Source organism: Phalangium opilio, unplaced genomic scaffold, assembly GCF_054372755.1.
Source record: "Phalangium opilio isolate 3A_F unplaced genomic scaffold, DU_Popi_V2 ptg000209l_1, whole genome shotgun sequence".
Taxonomy (NCBI): Eukaryota; Metazoa; Arthropoda; class Arachnida; order Opiliones; family Phalangiidae; genus Phalangium; species Phalangium opilio.
The window spans coordinates 4,254,839-4,276,546 of NW_028324217.1; the positions used below are offsets into that span (position 1 = coordinate 4,254,839).

Genomic DNA, 21,708 nt, shown 5'->3' on the forward strand with positions numbered 1-21,708 from the left:
GGTGTTTTAAAGGTTTGGACATGAAAAAATGGCCCATAAATTATTGACAGGAGCTTGCTAAAATGTTAGACATTCCTTCTGTCCTGCGCTCCAGGCCTCGGGTACTCCGTTTGTCCGCTCTTGGCTAGACTCCACTCTCTCTCCGTCGTACCTACCTTGATCTAGTGAGCCTATTTAAAATCCTATCCCTTTCCTCCGAGACATATTTTTTATTTGCTTCTCATAGTAAGGGTACTAGAGGCCACAGCCGTAAACGTTTTCTTCCTCCTTTCCTTACCAATATCTTGCGTAACTCCTTTTTCCGCAGGACCATTCCCTTATGGAATGCTCTCCCTGAATACCTAGTTTCTAGTGAACCAATTTAAGATTCATTTAAAATTATTCCTAAATATATAAATTTAAACTTCGCCCCAATTTCCCGTGTAATTTAAAATCCTTGTTTTTTGTATTATATTACATATTGTTTACTTTTGCATTATATATCCTATATCATGTAATGTATAGTGTACATATGTATCTTTACAAAGTTTCGGAGCTGTAAGACCTTCTCTTTTGTCCTAGCTCGACATAATAAACGGAGCAAAAAAAAGAGAGAATTTACGACTAATAGCGAATTCCACTTACTGCTCTCGGAGCGCTCCCATGGAGCAATAAATACAGGAGACCCTGATTTAGCAAAAACAGTCTTTAACGAAGCCGAGAACTACTTCTCCCATTTATATGGCTCCATGGGAGCGCTCCGCGAGCAGTCAGTGGAAATAGCTATAAATGGCTTCTGCTAATTGACTACATTCGGTTTTGCAGTCCATGTTATAATTTAAAAATATCCGGGAGTAAAAACACAGTATTATTTTGGAAAAGGGGGAATTTTATTTAGTTGATAAAACTTGATAATAGGACAAAAAGGCCGTACATTTAGCCGCTCATATAAAAATGGTCTATTTTCCCATCTAAAATTCAAAAATGATTTGAACTGAGAGTTCCCATAAAGATAACAAATATATACAGATAAATTGACGCGCGGGCGGAAGTTTTGAAGGGGCTTCATTGGCTTGTTAAAAGGCCCGCCCTATATAAACCGCTGTATCTGCTGGTAAGTTCACTAGTCGTTCGCTAGCGCGTGGAAATTTAAGATCTATAACTGAAGCTCTACATTAAAAAGTAAGTTTATCTTATTTATTAATTAATGAATTTATCTTAATTTTTTAATTAATAAATTTAAGAAATTTACCGAGAAACGTGTACCATTTAGGCATTGACCACTTTAATTTCGTTGTTTTTAAACTTACTTTTACATAATAAAAGTTAAGCCTAGGCTTACTGAAACTTGAAGTTGAGGATAACAGGTGTTTTTTTCGCGCCAAACTTGAACTAGCGTCTACAGATACGATAGATGTTTTTAGACACGTTTTTCGGTCAAGTTCTTAAATTCTGTACAAGGTAAGTCTAATTTAATTTGTAATAAAAGTTGGAAATAATTATTTTTTCGCGCCAAATTTGAAATGTATCTTGTTTTTAGATACTCTAGGTCTAGGCTAGGTTTTCGTTCGATGTATTTAGGTCAATGCTCTTAAAATTTGTATAGTCACTGCTTATTCATTTACGTACGAGCTAAGCCTATTTATGCTTGGTTTTTTTAGCAAAACGCGTCTAGGCCTGTTGCGGCTGCATAGACGTTACGTACTAGTTAAGCCTAGGCGTACTAAACAAGATGGCTTAAGGGCTGGGCTCATAATAGTAGCCACATCGTACAGAAAATTTGTGTGAATAGCCCCTTGATAGGCTACGTTTAACTGTAGTAAAATGATTACCCGTAATCCTAACTTGAAAATATTTATGTTATTATTGAAATGGTGCGACACAAATAGAATACGTTAGTGAGTAGCCCCTCGATGCGAAGCCCTTAACAGCACAGTCCTTATTCCAATAAATTTACTGCTGTTATAATTGTAATAGTGCGACACAAACAGAATACGTGAGTGAGTAGCCCCTCGATGCTCTACCCTTAACAGTGATAAAATGATTACCCGTAATCCTTACTACAATAATAGTAATATTTGTATTATGTGACACAAACAGCAAACTTGAGTGAGTAGCCCCACGATGCGCAGCCTTAACAGTGCTAAAACGATAGCCCGAACGCCTTTAATAGAGGTACAGAAAATCTGAGTGAATAGCCCTCGATATGCCCTTAACTACTGAGATCTTTGCCAGTACATACATGATTATGCTTTTACGATTTTCCTCGATTTCTATAGGGAAGCACTATAGACTAGTAGCACCCCTTGTTATTTGTCCATAGACCTTAATACAGTCAAAACTGGGAAACTGCCATTATTCTATTAAAAATGGAACCGGGTACGGGGTTGGAATCCTTTTGTGTCATTCTTGCTTTTGCTTTTAAAATGTCCCTCAATTTCTTTAAAATTCGAGCTTGGGACCGTTAGAATGCTAAACGTAGCCCTTAATTATAGAGTCGCAGGAAAATTGGAGAGAATAAAACACCACCACCCCCAGCACCCTCTTCTTCTTCAAACCTTGTGAAACTAATAGCCTCATCGTTACATGTACATCATACGATGTGACTAAAAATTGGAATGATAATGTGATTTTTTTCGCGACAACCTTGGAAGTTATAATGCGTCTACATAATATGTTTTCCTACACGACTTTTAATAATTTTTCAAAAATTGCAAGAATGTTATTCTGTATTTTATTTTCGACGGAGACATATTTCATTGTCAAATATTCATCATTTAAAGGAAAAGTTAAGGATAGAGTTAATTTTAGAAGTAGGAATGGAGAGCAGAGTAATGTGGGCGCGGGTCAAAGTCCCGGACCCCCTTCCACGGGACGGGGGGGCGGGTTATGAAAGAAGAGGCGGGAGGGACATAGCGACAGAGGTAAAAGGGAATTACGTATTTTTCTCCGTCCCCGTCAGCAACGTCATCGAAACGTAGGATATAGTTTAAAATTTTCGTTAGGTGTTGGAGGGAGGGGCTCTATACTGGGTGGTCTATGAGTGACATGAGTCGGGCTGAAGTAGGGTTCGAAAATTACGGTAATTTTGGAAAATGGTAAATTACGCCGTAATTTACCGAGTAAATTACCGTTCATGGTAATTTACGAAAATTCAAAAATGAAATTATATTGATCGTTTTTAAGCTAAATAATGAAAAATATCACTTGAACACAGCTATTCTTTTTATAGCATAATGTCTTACATTATTTAAACACCCGAGTTTTGATGTTTGCAGCTCAAAATACTTTTGAACAGCAGCATCCACTTTCTTCTTCTTACCAATTTTGCGAATTATTGCTATTTCACGTTTTTAGAACAAAATTCTAGAGAAGGGCCGATACCAGTTTAAATCGATACCGATATATCGGTTTAGCCAAATTTCGGTGCCGATATTGGTATCGGTATGGGCCCATCTCTGGAAATTTCTAACAACTACAGCTTTCCAGCTGAAGCAAACAAACTCGACAACAAGAATAGAGGAGAAAATCAAATTTCATTTCCTTAATCAAATTTTTCCCACGCTTGCCGGGCCGTTCCACCTTTTATGACTTACTCATGTCCCATGGGAAGAAATAAGTGTGCATGCACGGGTAGAGCAAAATATAAAGCTTTTAGACCATTTTCCAAGTGAAGGAAATGGAAATTCGGTGGTAAATTACCATCGTGGTAATTTACCAGCGTAAATTACCACGGTAATTACCAGGGTAATTACCGTTTTCGTAATTTACCTGAGAAAATCGTAAATTACAGTTACCCTGGTAAATTACCGTGTAAATTACCATGGTAATTTACCGATTTAGAACCCTAGGCTGAAGTAAATACTAACCGTTCTCCATTCCCACTTCTATAATTAAATCTATCCCTGCAACAATAAATGATTAATTTATCACTAACGTATGTTACAAACGAAACAATAGTTGTTATGACAAATTTGGGTACTCGAGGTGTTTACAAAGTCGGAAAATAAATGTTTGCGAACTTAAGAACAAAGCTTTCTTTCGAAACAAATATAAGTGGTAAACACAGCGGGCGAAACGGTTGCTAAATAAGTTATTCTCGGAACAGTACACTTGATTGAGATTGTTTTCAATAAATCATCTAGAAGCAAATTCGTCCCCTCCAGCATCTCAACATCAACTTCAGTACAGCTGTTGTTGTTATCAGGCCCTTGGTACAAAATTAACAAACTGAATTGCAAGGCATCATAGAGGATATACAGCAGTATTACCATAAGTTTATAAGTGATATGTTCCGTTCCATAAGTATGAATGGCACTACCTATGCAAGTTCGCAATGCTACTGAGATGGACTTACAGTACTCGAGATATAGTTCGAGAAGGAGAACGACGGAATTAAGCGAGGCAATTGAAGTCCTAACTACACTCCGTGGTGGTTAATTAATTTTGCAGCTAGGACCAAGTTCCATCTAGGTCCTATTTAGTCTGAACTTCCTAAGTTACCCAAATTTGACAGCAGCGCCACCTCACCAGGCGTATGTCGCTTTACCCTGAATCTATGACCTCCCTACTTCAATCACTTCAAAATTACAAGCTCCAGTTTCTAAGTTACCAGAAACTAACAAACTTATATATGGAACATATCTTATGAACTTATGGTAATGCAATACACTACTGTATGTCCTCTATGAAGTCATTCACTTCGTAGAGACTCTCCTGCCTCATCAACGATCTGGCAACACTGGTGAAACGGTTAAACCCACCATGATTAAAAATGATCTATAATATTAAAAAGCAGCTGGCTAGTTCTACCTCTGACAGGGCAATATACAGTTAGTGGCAACCAAATGCGTTGACAATTCAAATATAAAAGTTTTCGCCTACGCGTTTCGTTGAATTAATCTAACTTAATTGTTATTTCATTTCTGCAAAGGCACCGGCTAATTCTGAGAATTAGGTCTATGTCTTAATACGTAACTACAGAAGTGAGATGAGACTAGAAGTGAAGGCCTCTAGCATTGGTAATAGATCCTGGCACAAGTGAACAAATTTGAGGATTTTATGCCGCTTCAATCGCGCCTACGCTAGAGAGAAAAAAATTGGTCGAGTTCCAAAAACATTTCCTACCCCTTTCCCCTCAACCTAAAGCCGCGGAACACGCACGCGGGTGCTGGAATCTAGTTCGGCCGTCTACCACCGCGAGCGTCTCACGTTTTGGAGGGGAAATTCTGAAACCGCCACTAGTGGGCCAACCGTTGGTGTGTTATCAAGAATATTCACTTTCGCCGAGTGAAGAATTTGGTTAGCTCAGTACTTCTAGTCTCATCTCACTTCTGGTAACAAAAATAACATTCTGCTCAACCTGTAACACTTATATTCAAAGTTAAATCGAGGGGCTACTCACTATTGCAAAGTTTAATCGCCCTTAATTTAAATCCCCTTATTTTTAGAAATAGTCCAAATTTAAAATGAAGATTAAACGTTTAAACTAAAAGGGGATAATACTGAAGAAGGATATAACACTCTGTATCCTCTTAATATTCTTTAGTTATGTAACATGAATGATTCTTCCCAGGCGAGGGAGACAGACCCTTTTTGTTAATTTGCTCTCCAAGGCGCATGCATGCGCTTGTGTGTTAATTAATTTTTGTCCCACGTCAATTAAGATAATCAAGGTTTGTACAAGGGTTAATTGATTGTTGCATTGGGATTTAGTAAATAACAAACAGTAACCCTAGCAAGGTGCGATAGTTAAGCTATCCATCTTAATTAAGTTTGATGAACGTGATCGAGCAAATTAACAAAAAGGTTTAGACATTCATGTTACATAACTAAAGAATATTAAGAGATGATACAGAGTGGCTTTCACACTTCTTCAGTATTATCCCCTTCTGATTATAGGTAATATTTAAAATCGGGCACGCTGCACGAACCTTCGAAAACATTGGGAAACACTGAACACCTGGAATATTTTCCCCAAACCCTCGAGGTATCGGCACAAATCCTCTTTATGTGAAAATAATATTTTGAATAAAACGAGAATATTGAATAAGTAGTTGGGAAATTATGGTTCAAATATAATAGACCGTTTCGGAAATTACATAAAGAGATACCAACACACTGGGGCGAGGCCGTAAAGCGGCCTTTACATTCTCAATGTTATGCACAAATTAAGTGGGGGACATTTATAAAAAAATTCATAATCTTATAAATTATTCCCCGCCCTTTCACTAATTGTGCAAATAAAAATCTATCATGATATTCACAGCTCAATATGTATAACAAAAATTTTAAATTTTATTGGACAAATATATTGATCATATTGCACACGATTTATTCAATTGTATTGAATATATTTTATCACATTGAAAAAGTTGATGGACCGTGTTCAATTTTATTGACCAAACATAACATATAAATCGTTAAATACACAGACTTTAGTTTTATTCGAATGCGAAATATTGTTCGTATTTTGAATAACATTTTGAGCAATAAAAACTCACTCAATACATAGTTTACAGGCATGGAGGATTGCTACCATTAACACAAGGAGACCAAGCGACTTAGAGTGTAAAATCGTCTGTTATTTTACACTCTAAGTTGCCTGGTCTCCTTGTGCAAATGGTATGAATTGCTAAAGGCAGACTCATGACGTTTAACCATGGATCTGACGTCACAACTAACAGCATTCTATAGGCCTATTTGAACTTTTCACAAATATTAGTCTGGATAACGTTTTATTTATACTTTGTAACTTAAACAACGGGCCCCACGTTTTTTGCATAAATTATTGAGCGTGTAGGGTGCCCTTTACTGTGTTTTCTTTCGCCTCTAGCCAAGTTGCACCGCCAGAGGCAGTGCCAGTTGGCTACCTCCCTCCCAGCATCAGGGAGGAGGAGGGTTCTTGGTTGGTGCTAGGGAGAATAGAGCTATCTCAGTTGTGACCGTGACGTCAGTGCCTAGGTAAATCGTCACAGGCTTAGTTTTGGCAGTGGGCGGCCATGTTTGGTACCGCTTTGGTTCTGTGGGCAAATAGCATGGGGTGACGTCACACTATGGCTTCTGAGATAGCTCTATACCCGTCTCCAACGGCGGCAGCCTAGCCCCCTGTGCTTGTTTCTCTGTATGTGATTTCCGAATTGGTCTATTGACCTTCTTAATAACTGGTTTTGGTTTTTTTAAATTTATTCCGAATTGAATAATGAATATAAATTGCTACATTGTTAATTTTTTTGGTGACCGGGGTGGAGTGCCTTGTATCTTAAGAAAAATACACCTACCTTTCCTCATACATGGCATAGATAATTTTTGAATTTTTTTTGCCTGTTTAAAAAAATCGAAACCTCTACATTTCTATGGATATACCAGTTCTACCTTGAACATGCATACATGTTCATTCGTTCGTTATTTTAAATGGATATTGAAGACATTTTTAATTGCGTTGGAGTGCAATAAGGGTTAAACGAAGAAATGGAATTTTGAATTTAGTCGCATTGAGGGGCTACTCACTATTAAGGGTTACCGGTAATTATTTTAGAACTGTATTACATCGAGGGGCTACTCACTATTAAGGGTTACCACGGTAATTTTTTTAGAACTGTTGGAGCATCGAGGGGCTACTCACTATTAAGGGTTACCGGTAATTATTTTAGAACTGTAGGAGCATAGAGGGGCTACTCACTATTAAGGGTTACCGGTAATTATTTTAGAACTATAGCGCATCGAGGGGCTATTCACTGGTAAGGGTTACCGGTAATTATTTTAGAACTGTAGCGCATCGAGGGGCTATTCACTGGTAAGGGTTACCGGTAATCATTTTTGAACTGTAGGAGCATGGAGGGGCTACTCACTATTAAGGGTTACCGGTAATTATTTTAGAGCTGTAGTGCATCGAGGGGCTACTCACTATTAAGGGTTACCGGTAATTATTTTAGAGCTGTAGTGCATCGAGGGGCTACTCACTATTAAAGATAAAGCTGGAAATGTGGTGAATTTATACCTTCTCCCTAATAAACTAGATATCATCGAGCGGCTGTTCACTTACACTTTTTGTTTGGGCTATAGACCATTTCTATGTAACTATAAGAGCGAAATTGTATTTCATGTTTATTGTATATTATGTATAAATTTTGTGTGTTAAAATAGGCCTATATCGTGTACCCGAATTAAGAAATACTCAATCCGAAATCGTAACGTTAAACTCAATATAGCTTAACATTATGAGGTGGAAATATTTTTGCGAGTTAGACCCAAGGTTTCGCGACCAATGGGGTACACTTTTTTCACAGCCTAACTTTACAGCACTAGCAAAGGCTGAAAAGGTATAGTATCTCATTTCTCGTAGTGTAAGGTTAACTTGGCCTTTTTGTATAGGTTTCAAAAAAAAAAAAATATTTTTAAACCACGCGCCAGCACGCGCTACATTTCAATAAAAGTTTCAATTCAAACCTCGCGCTTAAGTTCACGTGATATTTTTTAAAACTTTTTGGGCCTATTTTTTGTTTTTCTAAGCCTAAGGTTAAATGATCACAAAGAAATAGTTGGAGTATTTTTCCGACCATTCCAATTTCCAAACGTAAGTTACTATTTTAGTGAAATATATAACAGGGTTCATACAAACCTGGAAAACAGGGAAAACCTGGAAATATCAGGGAAATAAATAGTTGACAAAAACCTCAGGGAAAACTCAGGGAAATTTCGAAATTTTAGTAAAATTCAGGGAAATCAGGGAAATTTGCGTCAAGCAGGGGCCGAGTAATTAAGGAAAATGTTCGTGAACATTCCCTCCATAGGATTAACATTACACTATACTTTGGAGGCTCATAACTCTGGTTCTACTAGAGATATGGGGATGTCCTTTGAGTATGTTATAGTCCAATTTGTCCCTCATCCAACCATACTAAAAACTTAGGGCTACGACAAACAGGGGCCGAGTAATTAAGCAAAATGTTCGTGAACATTCCCTCCATAGGATTAACATTACACTATACTTTGGAGGCTCATAACTCTGGTTCTACTAGAGATACGGGGATGTCCTTTGATTATGTACTAATCCTATTTGCCCCCTCCTCTCCTTCGTTAATATTTGCTCCATGGAATACTCCATATACGGGAAAAACCTGGAAAACTCAGGGAAGTATATGGGGAAAAACCTGGAAATCTCAGGGAAATTTGTTTTCCAAAAGTTGTATGAACCCTGTATAATTAGTCTTAAAAAATTGGACGATTGAGTTTGACTATTCCAGAACTAATTTATTCCCAAATAACTTTTCTCCCCAAAAAGGGAGAGATATTATACAAAAACGAGTTTTGCTTCGCAGTCCTTAAAAAACTGCATTTATACACAATCCTTGGCGATACTTTTTCAAACCCACAAAGGGCCAGAAACTAGAAATTATTATATGTATTGCAATTTGAAATGAAGTTTAATCGTTATGAGAAATTTGCTTTTAATTGCGTAGTTCAAACATTTGTTATGATTAGAAATTTTACAACAAAAACGGGTATAAATGAGGCGTTTCGGAACAAAGAGCTAAATCAAGGACGATTACGACTTGAGTTCGAATTGAAGTTTAAAACTTATATATGATGAACACCTTTTCTGAATGTATGATAAATGTCAGAAATACGACACTGCTTTTAAAGCCACAAATCGGAATGAGGGACATCATTTTAGGAGTAGTAAAGCGACTCGAAATAAGTGTTCTTATCTCTTCCACCCTGAAAAATTAAAATGCTAAAAGCTCATTTTGTATTTTTTCGCCTTGATTATTTGACAGGGATAAGTTTTTACGGGAACAGATTCTATATAATTTAATACGTAAAAATCTAAGCTCCCTTTATCTCGAAACGCCGCATTTATACCCGTTTTTGTTGTAAAATTTCTAATCATAACAAATGTTTGAAGTACGCAATTAAAAGCAAATTTCTCATAGCGATTAAACTTCATTTCATATTGCAATACATATAATAATTTCTAATTTCTGGCCCTTTGTGGGTTTGAAAAAGTGTCGCGGATTGTATATAAATGCAGTTTTTTAAGGACTGCGAAGCAAAACTCGTTTTTGTATAATATTCACGTATTTATTTAGCCACATCGTATGATGTACATCTACGATGAGGCTCTTAGTTTGACCCGCTCTATCGTTGTTTTTTCCTTCTTTTTAATTTTACACGGAATTTTAATTACGGTAAAATTTAAGAAACGGCACCAAAACCCCTGTCCCTGTCCCTGTCCCGGACGCGTCCGCGAAACGAACGCTTACGATGAGAGAGAGAGGGAAACCGGTCGCGTCCGCGAAACGTACGCTTACGATGAGAGAGAGAGATCGCTAGCGTACGCGGTGGCGATACGAAGCTCCGCGTGGAGAGAGAACTGCCTGCCTGGTATATTAGTGAGAGGGGGAAGAGGGAGAGGGGGCATCCCGCTCGGAGAGAGAGGAAAGAAAGGTAGTTTAAATCTCGCGGGCTTTTTTGAGTGAAGGGAAACAAGATGATAATTTTCGTGCACTACTGCACTTTGTGCGCGTGATACATCAGAGATTATGCTGGATGGTTAGGTTAGGTTTCGTAAAATAGAGGGGACGCTTTACGGTCATAGTGATTTCTGGTTTAGGGGATCCAGGATTTTGTTTAAATACATTATTTGATTCGTATGGTTTTTAAAAATTATACTTTAGTGGGGTGCACAATTTAGTTTCATTAATATTATTTGAAATGTGACGTTATTAGAAATTAAAGGGATACACGATTGTGTTTCAGAAATGTTTTTAGTTGTACGATTTATTGGAGATCAACTATACGGGGGGTCACGTGAGCCGTGTAAAATTACTATTAAGGCCCAGCCCTTGGGCCATCTTGTTTTTAAGTGCAGGTGTTATTTTTTAGCGAAAGCAGTATCCATAGTTTAATTTGGGAAGTTTTAGTGCAGTTGAATGTAGAAAAAGTGTCTTTAAATGCCCCGCTAAAAGGATGTGCCTAATGAATCATCGCGACTAACAAAACAATCTTTGACCAAAGGGATCGGTTCCCATGAGAAACAGGCAATAAAAACTTGAAAGCTTCGGTATCGGAGAGTTTTAGGGCTAAAAGAAATAATCCTCCGTATTGTTTAGCGGGCACGTGCAAGGTTTGAAAGTGAAAGAATAAAAAGAGGGTACTTTTAGGCCTAGCTAAAGTAGGATAGTAAATGAACTAAGGGACATATGGGATAGCATGGTAATGGTCTATAGTATCTTGGATGCTGCATTGATGGATAGTTTTAACTGAGGCCATTCATCCCTTCTCTATTGAGTTTTAACAGAAGTGAGATGAGACTAGAAGTGAAGGGCTCTAGCATTGGTAATAGATCCTGGCATTAGTGAACAAATTTGAGGATTTTACGCCGCTTCAATCGCACCTACAATATAAAGAAAAAAATTGGTCGAGTTCCAAAAAAATTTCTTACCCCCTTCCCCTCAACCTTAAGCGGCGAAACACGGACGCGGGTGCTTGAATCTAGTTCGGCCGTCTACCACCGCGAGCGTCTCACGTTTTGGAGGGGAAATTCTGAAACCGCCACCAGAGGGCCAACCGTTGGTGTGTTATCAAGAATATTCACTTTCGCCGAGTGAAAAATTTGGTTAGCTCAGTACTTCTAGTCTCATCTCACTTCTGGTTTTAATTTAATTGCTGTGTTGTTGAGGGATCTGGTTGTTCAATTTATCGTTTTCTCCGCAATCGCTAGCGTTACGAAATTGACATGTGGAGATCTATATCTATTTCGAACGGAGAATACATGTACTGCAATTGGTTAGTTAAATCCACTAGTTAGAGCATCGCCGCCAAAGAGGCGACTTTTAGTATAGAGTTTTTATTTCAAATATCAGTAGAGAAAATATTAAATTTCTAGGATATTACTATATCATCTTCTTCAAAATATAACCAAGGTTATCGTTGGTTAAATTCAAGCCTTAGGCTAGAGAATTATTAATAAAATACCACTACTCTAGGGGACGTTCACAAATTACGTAATGCAAAAATCCACCATTCCCATCTAATGGAGAAGTGATATCTAGTTTATTAGGGAGAAGGTATAAATTCGCCCCACATTTATAATCTAGCTTTATCTCCAGTCCAAACGTACGTAGGTCCGGAGTTAATCCCAGCCGCCTCTCCAGCCAGCATCTCATTGGTTCTTGAAAACTCGTGCACGTCAGCGCGACGCGAATAACGAAAATTACAGTCATATTTTCCGACTGAGGAGAGGCCGCGAAATAGCCCGGCGGCCTCCTTTTACGTCCCCCCTTGTATTTTGAAAGGGGGACTGGGACTATGGCGCGTGAATGCTCAGGCATCTTATACCTTCTCCCTTATAAATAAAATATCACTTCTTGGTATAATGTTATGTTACCTGACATTTTCCTTCAAAATGATTTTAACCATAGTTTGAATTGAAACTTTTACAGTTTAATTTTTGGAAGCGACTAATTTATAAAAGGAAATTAAAAAGAAATAATTTTTACGTTACAGCTTAACAATGATGTGGAGTTTCATTAAGCATGCTTTTTCCTCTGGGAAGTACGGGTCGAATTTGGTAGTTGTGAAATACCAAAATAATGGTTTAATATTTGCCGTCCGGGCTCCAAACCAAAAAAGGTTTGGATCTATTGAAGAAAAAGAAAAGGCATGGGCCTTATTATTGGTAAGTAAATGATTTCAAGGAGCCCAGCGGTCCTATAATTCCTGTAAAATCCAATACTTTTTAACTTGTCCTATGTTATTTTGCTATAATTTCATGAAAGGTATGATACGTCCTATAATATCCTATTTTTTTGGACTTAGTTTGGGAAGTTTTCGTATTATAGTTTAGCATCAAATTTATCAATATTTGGATATCTCTTTTAAAATAGAGATGACATTTGACTAGACTAAGAAATTGGGTATCGCTCGATCAGGATTTTTTTAAATGTGTTATAGGTTAATTAAATTCCTCTGAAGTAAAATCCAATTTTTTTTTTTGTTTTTCTATACATAGTTTAAGCCAATATAGTATTATATACGAGCATTATTAGTCCTATATTTTCCTATAAAAACATTTTTTCTCCTATAAAATCCTATAAAAACAAATTTTTCTCCTATAAAATCCTATAAAAACAAATTTTTCTCCTATAAAATCCTATAAAAACACATTTTTTCTCCTATAAAATCCTATAAAAACACATTTTTCTCCTATAAAATCCTATAAAAACATTATTTACTCCTATAAAATCCTATAAAAACATTATTTACTCCTATAAAATCCTATAAAAACAAATTTTTCTCCTATAAAATCCTATAAAAACATTTTTTACTCCTATAAAATCCTATAAGAACCTTTTTTTCTCCTATAAAATCCTAAAAGAACATTTTTTCTCCTATAAAATCCTAAAAGAACATTTTTTTTCTCCTATAAAATCCTATAAAAACACATTTTTTCTCCTATAAAATCCTATAAAAATACATTTTTTCTCCTATAAAATCCTATAAAAACACATTTTTTCTCCTATAAAATCCTATAAAAACACATTTTTTCTCCTACAAAATCCTATAAAAACACATTTTTTCTCCTACAAAATCCTATAAAAACACATTTTTTCTCCTACAAAATCCTATAAAAACACATTTTTTCTCCTATAAAATCCTATAAAACACAGTTTTTTCTCCCATAAAATCCTATAAAAACATTTAAATGTTCCGTTTTATTAAAACAAGGTGGTCAATTTAACACCAGACTATTTTACCCTCAACCTTTCGATTGAAGCACTTTTTTTCTATTGGGAAAGGGAGGTCCTTGGGGACACCTTACACTAGCTTAAGCTGGAGATAAGTATTTCCCCCTATTTTTTCTGATAACATATAATTAGTAGTTTGGTATGCTCGAAGAACTTGTTATTTAATTTCATATTTCTTTATATTTTGTCTTTCAAGGACTATGCCAAGCAAAGGCCCCAATTCGAAAAACCGAAAACTTCCAAAGAGTATACCAAATTAAGACAGAGATTTCTAAGTGGATTGCAGAAAATCAGTCCTTATGACGGCGTAATCAGAAAATTAAAGAAAAAAGACGTCGAACATTTCGACAAAGAATTTATCTATTTCTCCTATGAAGGTATGTCCCTTTTAAAGATCCCTTTAATTAGAAGGTATTTTGTATGGGCGGGGCCAATATCAAGCTTATCTTCCATCAAATAGGGACTTGGCAGTAGTACCGTCGTCATGCAATGTCACGCTAAAAACATACCTGGAGGAGGGGCTTATATAGTTTTCATTCTGTAAAAAAATACATGTAATGGCACTGGGGGCGGAGTTAAGCCAGAATGGCCAAGTCCCAATAGAGCTCTACTGCATGAGCATGCGTTCTTTTCGTAGCATTATAAGTACATTTGGTATGGGTATCGGCATTTACAACTACTTCAAAACAGGGATAAGTGAGTTGAGATGGATTGGAAATGATGATGGGCGACCTGCGGCACCGTATCTCTCCCAATGTACCTCGCGCACGCCCCTACCTTTCTGTAGGCGATTGCTAAGTGCTGCCGCGTAGCGCCGTTTTATTTGTATGAGAACTAGCTTCTATTTTTAAGATAGAGGGAGCGCCCTTTACAATTTCGTCCGGTACGAGTGACGTACGACCCTACCTAACCGTTGAGGATGCTGGGAGGACTATGGTGCCGTAGGTGGGGGTACACAGGCAACGCTATAGGTATGGGGGTTTCCACTCCATTCCTCTCTCCTTCAAGTTCAAAATGTACTAGCTTTCATTCTGTAAAAAAACATGCCGTAATGACACTGGGGGCGGAGTTAAGCCCGAATTGCGAAGTCCCAATAGAGCTCTACTGCATGAGCATCCGTTCATTTCGTAGAGTTGTCAGTGCATTGGGTATGGGTATCGGCATTTACAACTACTTCAAAATGTACTAGCTTTCATTTTGAAAAAAAAAAAAAAAAACATGCCGTAATGGGACTGGGGGCGGAGTTAAGCTCGAGTTGCCAAGTCCCTATAGAGCTCTACTGCATGAGCACGCGTTCATTTCGTAGCATTATCAGCGCATTTGGTATGGGTATCGGCATTTATAACTACTTCAAAGTATAGTTTTTGACACGCCCCTGTATAACGCATTGTACGTGCAGTTAAAAAAAATAATTCGTTCGTTTAACCAACCAATTTTTGTTCTTAATTTTATCACAATATCTCTTCAGGGAAAAAAATTCCCTTTTATCATGAAGAAGTGCCACCAAAGTCGAAGCCTCAGCTTCCACCTACTTACCACTACGAAGAAAGTGCGTCACCAATTGGCGAATTTGAAGAAGACTCTTCTTCTTCTACTGGAGCATTAGAAGAAAAACTTCTAATGCAAGAAATAGAACAAATGGTAACTATGCCTTTCTTTTCCTTTTTAACTAATAGCTCCATGTGTATGGGTTGAAGTATAAGTTGTTAAGATATGTTCCTTCCATAAGTTTGTTAGTACTGGTAACTTAGAAACTGGAGCTTGTAATTTTGAAGTGATTGAAGTAGGTAGGTCATAGATTCAGGGTAAAGCGACATACGCCTGGTGAGTGGAGCGCTGCTGTCAAATTTGGGTAACTTAGTAAGTTCAGACTAAATAGGACCTAGATGGAACTTGGTCCTAGCTGCAAAATTAATTAACCACCACCGAGTGTAGTTAGGACTTCAATTGACTCGCTTAATTGTCGTTCTCCTTCTCGAACTAGTTATCTCGAGTACTGTAAGTCTCTCAGTAGCATTACGAACTTGTATAGGTAGTGCCATTCATACTTATGGAACATATCTTATAAACTTATGATTATATGCATAGTAGGGTTATGTTGCATATTTTCATTCTCGTAATGATGCAATTTTATATTATATTGCTGCTTTCAAAATTCTTGGAAAATCTATCTTTATCTTTATGGTAATTGCAATTGGTATGGTGTCGATTTTAGAAAGATATAGGCCTATTCTTTATTTTAGTATTTGTGGTTACTGAAGTAGAAATGTTGATAATGATTATTGATTTTCGCCTTAATTACGTAAGTACTATAAACGTTTTAATTAATTATAGGACAACAGTCCTATTTTCAACGACGTGTTATGGTCGCGGAACGATTTCATGGTAAATGATTAAGGTTTATAGTTTAAAAACGAATTCTGAACATGTTTCGTTCCATTTTAGCAGTTTGACCCGTGTGACCCGTTTGACCCGTCACGTGACCCCATGAACTATTTTTAAAAGAAAAATAGTGAAAAAAAGACCTATTTTTTTCCACATTAGGTTTCATAACAACACGAATACAACGCGTTTTGTGTTTTGTGTACGTTTTTGTGTGCGTCCGGAAAATTATTTATTTATGTACAGTTCATGAATACAGGGTTTTCCATAAAGTTTGCTAACTCCGAACAGTCGGTTCTATGAACGATTTTGAGTCGAAAATGTTCTATGACATTTTGAGTCGCAAATGTTCTATGACATTTTGAGTCGAAAATGTTCTATGACATTTCGAGTCGAAAATGTTCTATGACATTTCGAGTCGAAAATGTTCTATGATATTTCGAGTCGAAAATGTTCTATGACATTTTGAGTCGAAAATGTTCTATGACATTTTGAGTCGCAAATGTTCTATGACATTTTGAGTCGAAAATGTTCTATGACATTTTGAGTCGAAAATGTTCTATGACATTTTGAGTCGAAAATGTTCTATGACATTTCGAGTCGAAAATGTTCTATGACATTTCGAGTCGAAAATGTTCTATGACATTTTGAGTCGAAAAATGTTCTATGACATTTTGAGTCGAAAAATGTTCTATGACATTTTGAGTCGAAAAATGTTCTATGACATTTTGAGTCGAAAATGTTCTATGACATTCCGAGTCGAAACTGTTCTATGACATTTCGAGTCGAAAATGTTCTATGACATTTCGAGTCGAAAATGTTCTATGACATTTTGAGTCGAAAATGTTCTATGACATTTCGAGTCGAAAATGTTCTATGACATTTTGAGTCGAAAATGTTCTATGACATTTCGAGTCGAAAATGTTCTATGACATTTCGAGTCGAAAATGTTCTATGACATTTTGAGTCGAAAAATGTTCTATGACATTTTGAGTCGAAAATGTTCTATGACATTTTGAGTCGAAAATGTTCTATGACATTTTGTCAGCAAAGGCAACCCTAATCGAATTTTGTCAGCAAAGGCAACCCTAATCGAATTTTGTCAGCAAAGGCAACCCTAATCGAATTTTGTCAGCAAAGGCAACCCTAATCGAATTTTGTCAGCAAAGGCAACCCTAATCGAATTTTGTCAGCAAAGGCAACCCTAATCGAATTTTGTCAGCAAAGGCAACCCTAATCGAATTTTGTCAGCAAAGGCAACCCTAATCGAATTTTGTCAGCAAAGGCAACCCTAATCGAATTATTATTTGATATATAGTAAGGGCAAGGGGTCATCCGTAAAACACTAATCGTAAATTTTAAAGAGAGTGATGAAATGGTAATTGAATGTTATTAAAAATAGAACAAGCTGTACGTCGGTCCTGACACACTTTTTGGAACACCCTATATATTCTGAACTGTTGTGTTTTTTGTTTATTCGTTTGTTTATTATATATTGGTGCTAGGTAATTTTTATTTTATGCTAAATATGTGTGGTTTATAAAATTATTTTATTATCGGTTTGTTTTCATTAATTTTTGGTAGAATTTAAGTATAGCTTTCTTTGTTGTTATTTTGTATCGGATTTTATTATTATTTTTTTTTCGTAAAATATCTCGCTTTATCTTAAAACATTCAAAGTTTCATAAAATAATTTGAAAATTAAATTTCAAACTGAAATTTGGAAAATTTTAAAATTTTCAAAGTGGATCAACCGCTTTATCTTAAGACATACAAAGTTTCATAAAAAGAATTTTGAAAATAAAATTTTCAAAGTGAATCAACCACTTTATCTTGAAACATACAAAGTTTCATAAGAATAAAATGTTCAAAGTGTCTTTATCTTATCGACAAGAAGTTTCATAAATAAAATGATAAAAGTAAAAAGTCATATTGCATTTCTCAATTATTTATTATTTGTAACTTGACCTAAACTTGACGTGATCATGGATTTCCAATGAAGGTAAGAGTTGAATTATTTTTCGAATTTTTTAATATATTTTGAACATGTCCTATATTTTCCTATAATTTCATGAAATGTCCTATATTTTCCTATAATTTCATGAAATGTCCTATATTTTCCTATAATTTCATGAAATGTCCTATAATTCCTATAAAATCCTATTTTTTTAACCTGTCCTATATTATCCTATAATTTCACGAAAGGTCCTATAATTCCTAAACAATCTTATATTTTTTTAACCGGTCCTATATTATCCTATAATTTCACGAAAGGTATGTCCTTTCTCTCGCTCAGGATTTTATATATATGTTATATTTTAATTAAGTTAAAAATTATTCTAATTACAGAATTTGCATAATTGGGTAGTAAATCATTTCAATAATTAATATGACAGTGGAAATCGCAAACCCGGTGGTCATGAGATTGAATATCGGTGCAAGACCTAGAAGTTTACCCTGTTCGAATTCTTCACAGACGTTTTCATCTGCGACGTAAATGTACCTCTCCCAGCTTGACCGTTGAGATCTAGTGTACAACAAATCGTGTCCAGTTTCCAAGTAACGGCCAATTCTATCATGCAAAATGGATTGTGGTTAAACGATGCCTGGCGAGGCACTGACTATATAGTCAATGTTACAGCAAAATCGCTTAAGAAAGTTGTACACTACTTAAGGGTTTTATTACCTGCTGTTGATCATTTCTAGTAACGTCGGATGTATGAAACGGTTGGCGATTGAGACCATCGGGGTTGTGAAGTACAGTTTCTGACCAATGTACAATTGATGTTCCTTTATTTCCATCTTTGTTTTTTTGGCTTCTTGAAGCATAACTATTATTGTCTCTAAAAGGTCCACAAATACGGCTTGCTCGTTGAATAACGTTGTTATCACCATTGGTGGTATGTGGCTTTCAGTTGATAAATTTCCTTTCGTGTTGTAAGACTGTTGCAGCAAATCATGGTTCAACTTCACTTGACTAAACTGAACATTGAGAGAGTGTTGAATATCATGAGAGTATCAATGGCGCCTCCCGTGCAAACAAGAGGTAAATTCGTTATTGGTGAGGTTCATGCAATACTCGGCAAGTTAATTGCAGATGTGTTGGAAAATCGGTTGCAGTGTTTGTAGTCAGTGCATTGGGACAGAAGGTAGTTACGACGGATTCAGATTTCGACTTCAATGTTGTGTTTCGTGGCAAGTTGCAGCTTTCGTGAAAGTTCCGTAGCAGACTAGCAGTGTTGATTGTGGGTGCATTAGGAGTGTGGTAGTTACAGCCGGTGCTTTAAAAAAGTAGGTAGTTACTGCCGATTCAGAAAGCGTAGAGTGAAATTCTGCATTATCCAGTATCGTGCCGAGCTATTTCCCCTTGGTTTAAGTTAGGTTTGGTTAAGTTAGGGCAGGAATGTATACAGCTAATGGGAATCATCGCGCCCCCATATATCCAACGTTAATATCGACACGGGTTTTGTGGGTATTCCGGGCTTGCTTGAGAACTAACTACGCGTCACGCACCTCATAATTCTGATGGTGTCTTTCTAACTTTCGTTTCACTGGTTGTTAGCAACGAGAGATCCTAGGCGCGTAAGACGCAAGGTACAACCCACATCGATAAATATTATTCGCGAGGTGAAATTCATCATACATAATGATTAGTCTAGCTAGCTCCTGCCACAAAATCCGCAGACCTAGATACGTTGAGTGAAAATGGCTACACAATGATTCCTGTTATTTGTATGTTTTTCTGGTTAGGTAGATAGTTTAACGTACATTTAGAATGTATGTAACAGGGGAGTAATAATTAATTAGGACTATCCTATGTGGGTCCTTAAGTATTTCTTCGATGCTATTGACACTGCAGTCTTCCGAGACTATATACGTCGATTTAAGATGACCCGTGTAACTAAAGGTCAGGAATGTAAGTGAAATGATCCACATTAAGTCCAATATTCGTAGTGTGATGTTAGCTCCAGTTTTACGCAATGCTATGTAACGATAAATACGAGTTTTTAAACCGCATTTATCAACGTATTGTACAACTTTGTTACGTTTCTGAAGTACACTGCAGAAATTAACCCAAATATGATGAAATAGTCCAGCGAGAGGTATTTTTCTGAAACTAGATAGACGTTCATTTGAGAAGGATAGGACTGAAACGCATACAAAGCATATAATCAGAATAATCCAAATCTGAAAAAAATATATATATATTTAAGTCTCAGAGAATTTCAGCAAATTTAATTCTAAAGAAATTGATTACAGAAAGTGAAGAAGTTAAATTGATTTACAATGCGTTATGAAAGGGCGTGATAAGAACTATATTTTGAAGTAGTAGTGTTACTATTTCCTGGGGTAGTGATTGGGCATTGCCACGTGACTGCCTGTCGTCTGCTTAAACGTACTGAGCGGGGAACGACTCGGCGGATAGATTTAACGAAAAGCGCTGATAACGCTATAAAATGGTCGCATGCCCAGTGGAGCTCGATTTGATGAAAGGTAAGCTTAATATAGAAACCACCCCTACTTAACACAACTGCATTATGGGTAGTAGGAGTATAATGGGTTGTCTACCGCAGTGCAGCCTGAAGTGGATGAATCATAAGTATGTTAAAACCCCGTTCGAGTGAGATAGTTCTATGTCAAAAGTGGCTAGTGTTAAAAGATTGTGATATCTTATCTTGTTTAAAGATAACGCGATTCAAGAGACGGAAATTTACCGGGTGCTTCAAAAAGGGTAATTATAAGGCCGTAGTACAGCAGGTTCTATGGGCAATCAATTTTGAGTGTGTGACAATTTTCCCCCACATGGGACTCTTAATTACTTTCTGTTATCTCTATTTGCCTTTCATATTTCGAGACTGTATTTACTTCCAAATCGAGGATATTCACGAGATAATCAAGGGTTGCTTTTGATGTTCGACAATACTTTGACAAAATTGCTACTTGCATGAACGAGTAGGCATTACTTATACGCCAGTCACACTTTCCACCGACGGCAACTGCTGGGTTCAACAGCAAGTCCGTCTCCTGAGAACATGTGTTTAGAGTAGCTTATCTTTCGGGTGTTAAACAGGGTGTTCGTAAAAGGGTGTTAGGACCGAGTATGGGCGATCGTGAATTGAAAATGTAACTTCAATGATATTTTGCCAAAATTGACATTATATCCTTAACAAGTTATTACCATTGGAGTGTTTTATGGATGACTAATTAAAATTATCATTAGAAACTGAAGGGCGAGACAAATTTAGTTAGGGACCATCGATAAAACGCTCCTATCTTCATAAATTGATTAGGGAGCTTCGGTCCTGACACTTTTAATGGAACAACACGAAATACATTACGAAATACAGCGCTTACGTTATTCGTTACCATGTCCATCATGCTATTCCACTCAGATTTATTTTTCATCATCTTGGCTTCAACTGGTTCAATCTGATTTCTGAAGTCAGAATTTTAATCTATTTTAATTTTCTATTTACTTGGTTAGTGGTCGAATTACTCACGTGACATTCAGTGAACCTACGAAGAAATGGAACAGCGCTTTCATGTCGTCTTCAGGAACACACTCGTTATTTATCAAACAGTCGTGTTGTTCCTG

At 36.6% G+C, this 21,708-nt stretch overlaps 2 protein-coding genes and 1 long non-coding RNA gene across 4 annotated transcripts; 1 reads left to right on the forward strand and 2 right to left on the reverse strand.

Moving 5' to 3' along the window:
• Positions 1-814: 814 nt before the first annotated feature.
• Positions 815-18,042, forward strand: LOC149618523 (uncharacterized). Of its 2 annotated transcripts, none has more exons than XM_089855430.1 (6): positions 815-1,161; positions 12,490-12,661; positions 13,927-14,107; positions 15,199-15,371; positions 16,065-16,115; positions 16,179-18,042. In XM_089855430.1, the coding sequence occupies exons 2-6, from the start codon at positions 12,497-12,499 to the stop codon at positions 16,230-16,232; spliced, it is 624 nt and encodes a 207-aa protein (XP_089711556.1). In that variant the 5' UTR covers positions 815-1,161; positions 12,490-12,496; the 3' UTR covers positions 16,233-18,042. The 2 variants fall into 2 exon arrangements, with proteins under 2 accessions (XP_089711556.1, XP_089711555.1); XM_089855429.1 differs by having other exon boundaries at positions 821-1,161; positions 16,176-18,042.
• Positions 17,589-19,041, reverse strand: LOC149618524 (uncharacterized). The gene is made up of 2 exons (XM_089855431.1): positions 18,799-19,041; positions 17,589-18,684 (listed from the first exon to the last, which is right to left on the reverse strand). The coding sequence occupies exons 1-2, from the start codon at positions 19,005-19,007 to the stop codon at positions 18,456-18,458; spliced, it is 438 nt and encodes a 145-aa protein (XP_089711557.1). The 5' UTR covers positions 19,008-19,041; the 3' UTR covers positions 17,589-18,455.
• A 1,883-nt stretch (positions 19,042-20,924) lies between these two features.
• Positions 20,925-21,498, reverse strand: LOC149618525 (uncharacterized). The gene is made up of 2 exons (XR_016375387.1): positions 21,468-21,498; positions 20,925-21,137 (listed from the first exon to the last, which is right to left on the reverse strand). It is a non-coding gene; the product is annotated as an uncharacterized LOC149618525 (long non-coding RNA).
• Positions 21,499-21,708: the final 210 nt, after the last annotated feature.